Source organism: Heteronotia binoei, chromosome 5 (assembly GCF_032191835.1).
Source record: "Heteronotia binoei isolate CCM8104 ecotype False Entrance Well chromosome 5, APGP_CSIRO_Hbin_v1, whole genome shotgun sequence".
NCBI classification, from domain to species: domain Eukaryota; kingdom Metazoa; phylum Chordata; class Lepidosauria; order Squamata; family Gekkonidae; genus Heteronotia; species Heteronotia binoei.
This window is the reverse complement of record NC_083227.1, coordinates 140,449,969-140,453,191: the sequence shown is the minus strand read 5'-3', so window position 1 is coordinate 140,453,191 and position 3,223 is coordinate 140,449,969. Positions and strand designations below refer to the sequence as shown.

Here is a 3,223-nt window from a genome sequence, read left to right as displayed (position 1 = left end):
CACATAGTAAAATACTTGGTCTAATTTGTCTGCTGGCAAATGGTATCTTGTAATTAGGTTTTCCTTTAAAAAAAACTTTAAATACCCTCCTCTCCATACTGCCACTGGAAACTGTCTTCATTTTGAATTTCTAGCAGCCACTTTAATAGAAAAATGCAGATTAAGATCTTGTATATTTTCCTTGGTTTTCGGCCATAGGATTCACTAGAGATGGCCATCATCTGAAATTTATACTATTCAATAGAACACTATTGAAAATATACAATATTAAGAAAGGCTTCTTTTTAATTATCACATTTTTCTGTTCTCAGAGTTGACTCGGAACACACCCCAGAAGAATGTTAATTTTGAAATCAGAATATTTAAATGATAAATTTGATTTACATCAGTAAGCTAAACCAAAATGTGTTTTTGTTTTTAAGATGCATTGCCATATGCAAAAGCATCCAGCAAAGATGAACACTTTAATCAGACCCTTCATACACTTTCCAAACGGATGCTAATGTAATGTGCATCCAAATTAGTTATCAGAGTTAAAGCCAAACATTTCACAAGATTCTATATTAAATGTTAGCCATTTAAAAAATCTGACATTTCCTATCCAATTAAGGATAATTTTTCTGCCAGTCTGATTTTATTGTCAGTGAAAAAGACTATCTCGAGTGAGGTAAAGTTTGCACTATTGAAAATATTTTGACAGAGAATCCTACAGATAATCTTATTTCCAGTCTTTTGATTGGACCTGTTAAAGAGGAACACAACTGAAATACAAAAACAAAGTGCTTCTGTGGAAGAATAACCAATGTGTGCCGCCCACTCTGACATTCACATTCCTTGATTCCTGTGAGGCAGACACTAGTGACCAAAAAACAACTCTGAAACAGGTCTACGTTTCGTTGTGGCTTCCTCCTGGTCTTCCTCCAATGATTCAGATAAGGAAGAATATGATGAGAAAGTCCCTCTGGACTTCAGCTTCCTCCTTGGGGCTGTAGCTGCGTTAAGAAACTTATTAAGTGAAGCAGGTTTTTTTAAGCCTTTGGTCAGCTCATAGAAAGCAGTGTCATCAGACAAAACACCAAGGAAGGTGCTGGTGGAACTCAAAATTGAAGCAGCCACCTTTGCATTCTTCTTGATAGAGGCATTGTGGCCAGTGATTGTATGTAGATCAGGATCACGCAAGAGATGCCTAGCTGCAAAAGAAGAGCCTTCTTTTAGGTACTGATATGGTTTCTTCCCGCTGTAGTCTCTCAAGTTCACCTTGGCGTTGTAATCTTTGACCAACAGGGCAATGATTTCCTCTTGTCCATGTATTGCAGCAATGTGGAGTGGGGTATATCCTCCATAGGATTTGGTATTCACATTGACATGAACATCCCCTTTCTCTGCCACCTCTATGACTTTATTCACCGTGTCACAGTTTCCACTTTTAGCAGCCCAGTGCAGAACAGTGAAGCCGGACATAAAATCCCTTTTGCCCGCCAGATTCTTGTCACTCAGTAAGAGGCCATGAAGCCGCTGGGACCACTGGCCATCCGTCGCTTTCACCAACCACTCATGTTCCGCAGCATCCAATGGGACAGTAGCCTCACAGGCAGCCTCCTCGCCCACCTTCTGCGACTTCTGGACCCTTCTCAGATAAGGGGAGGTGGAGCCCGATTCATCCAGCTGCCGCCTCTTCGAGTAAGGTGACCTAGATGGGATGCTGCTGGCAGAAGGTCCCACCTGAAGCCAGGCTTTGGCTTCAGGCTCTCTTGGCTCTGTGGGTGGTTCGTCAGTCCCTTGGGCAGTCCTGGGAGGCAGCACACAGCGCACTGGCAACATGCAGGGTTTCTGTGGGGGCGCTTTGGGGGCCCACAAGTCAGTGCCGCTGGGGAGTTTGGGCCCTTCCAGGTCCCCCTTCTGAAAGAGGCTCTTCAGCTCGGAGACGGCCATGCCCTGGTCTTCCTCGGGCGCCTCGTGAGGGGCCCCTGCAGCGGCCGAGCAGCCCGGCGCCCAAAGGGTGGCGCTTTCCTGTCCCCGGCGCTCGGAGGCGGCAGGCATGGCGCGGGGCTCCTCGGCGGCGTCCCAGGCGCGCGAGAGCTTCTTCCGGAGCACCACGAACTTGGCCCCGTCCTGCTCCTTCACCACGGCCACGCTGTTGAGGAAGTCCTTGAAAGTGTCGCGGAGGGCGGCTCGCTCCTCGGCATCCCCGCCGGGCGGCTCCAGCAGCGGCTTGAAGCGGCTCACCAGCTCGGAGTTGCGCACCTTCCCGCCATGCTCCTGCAAGAAGCGCAGCACGTCTGCCTGGCTCAGGGCGGGCGCGGCCATGCCCGCCTCAGCCAGGTGAGGCAGCGCCGAGGAGCCCCTGAAGTCGGCAGCCCCTGCCTAGGACTAGCGCGCAGCCACCTGCTGCCGCCGCCGCCGCCGCCGCCGCTGGGAGACCAAGGCGCTCTGGCGCTCGCCCAGCTGGCGGAGGGCGCACTAGGGTGGAGTGAGGCAGCCACCCCGAGCGGAGGTGTCTGGGATTTGTAGTCACCTGAGTTTCTTCAGCCCCTTCGAGCGGCTTCCAGTGCAGGGGGCCCCCGCCCCCCGCCCCCCCTCCCTGCCTTGCGTTTCCTCCCCAGAGGGTTCATCCCCGCACAACGGAGGCGCGCATCTCGCTCGCATGCCGTCCCACGTGAATGGCTGGCGCGGCAGAGAGAAGCTGCTCCTTCCCCAGCCCCTGTCGGAGGCGAGACATTCCTGCGCACTTTCTCGCTCTGCGGCTGCCTGGAACAATTAGAGGCTGTGTCTGACGAGCTCCTGGCTGAAGGGCTGCAGCGCCGAGCTGATCTTTCACGCCGGGGGACAATTAGAAAAGGAGAGTTTCTGCTCCTTTCGGAGGGGATCGTCTCCGTCACCTTGGCGGGACAGCAGTTCTTACAGTAGTGAACACATCGCAACTAGGGGTGGGGGAGTCGAATGCTCAGGGCGGGGAGTCGGGACTGACCCTTGTAGAGTCTGGCCGGTGGGCATTGTTGAATGAAGGATTCAGATCCTAGTGGGGCATGGATGTCTCAGTTTCTCCCGTGGGGGGGTTGGGGAGGGGAGGGGAGCACAAGGCTGCTGAACCTGGTCCAGAACCAATAATATAGACTACTATCTCTATTAAATTATTTTTAATTATGAAATATTTATATTTCAAAAAAATGCCATCAACAATTAATCGTGTGGTTTGAAAATATATATGTATTTTTCTTTTTCC

The 3,223-nt window shown here is 50.9% G+C and overlaps 1 protein-coding gene across 1 annotated transcript; it reads right to left on the bottom strand.

The window, feature by feature from the left end:
* Positions 1-702: 702 nt before the first annotated feature.
* Positions 703-2,337, bottom strand: SOWAHA (sosondowah ankyrin repeat domain family member A). Its single transcript, XM_060238848.1, has one exon. It carries the CDS (start codon positions 2,305-2,307, stop codon positions 856-858), a length of 1,452 nt encoding a protein of 483 aa, XP_060094831.1. The 5' UTR covers positions 2,308-2,337; the 3' UTR covers positions 703-855.
* Positions 2,338-3,223: the final 886 nt, after the last annotated feature.

Excerpts from the sequence above, each read along its gene's own strand:
- SOWAHA (XM_060238848.1), bottom strand. The coding sequence starts at position 2,307 with ATGGCCGCGCCCGCCCTGAGCCAGGCAGACGTGCTGCGCTTCTTGCAG.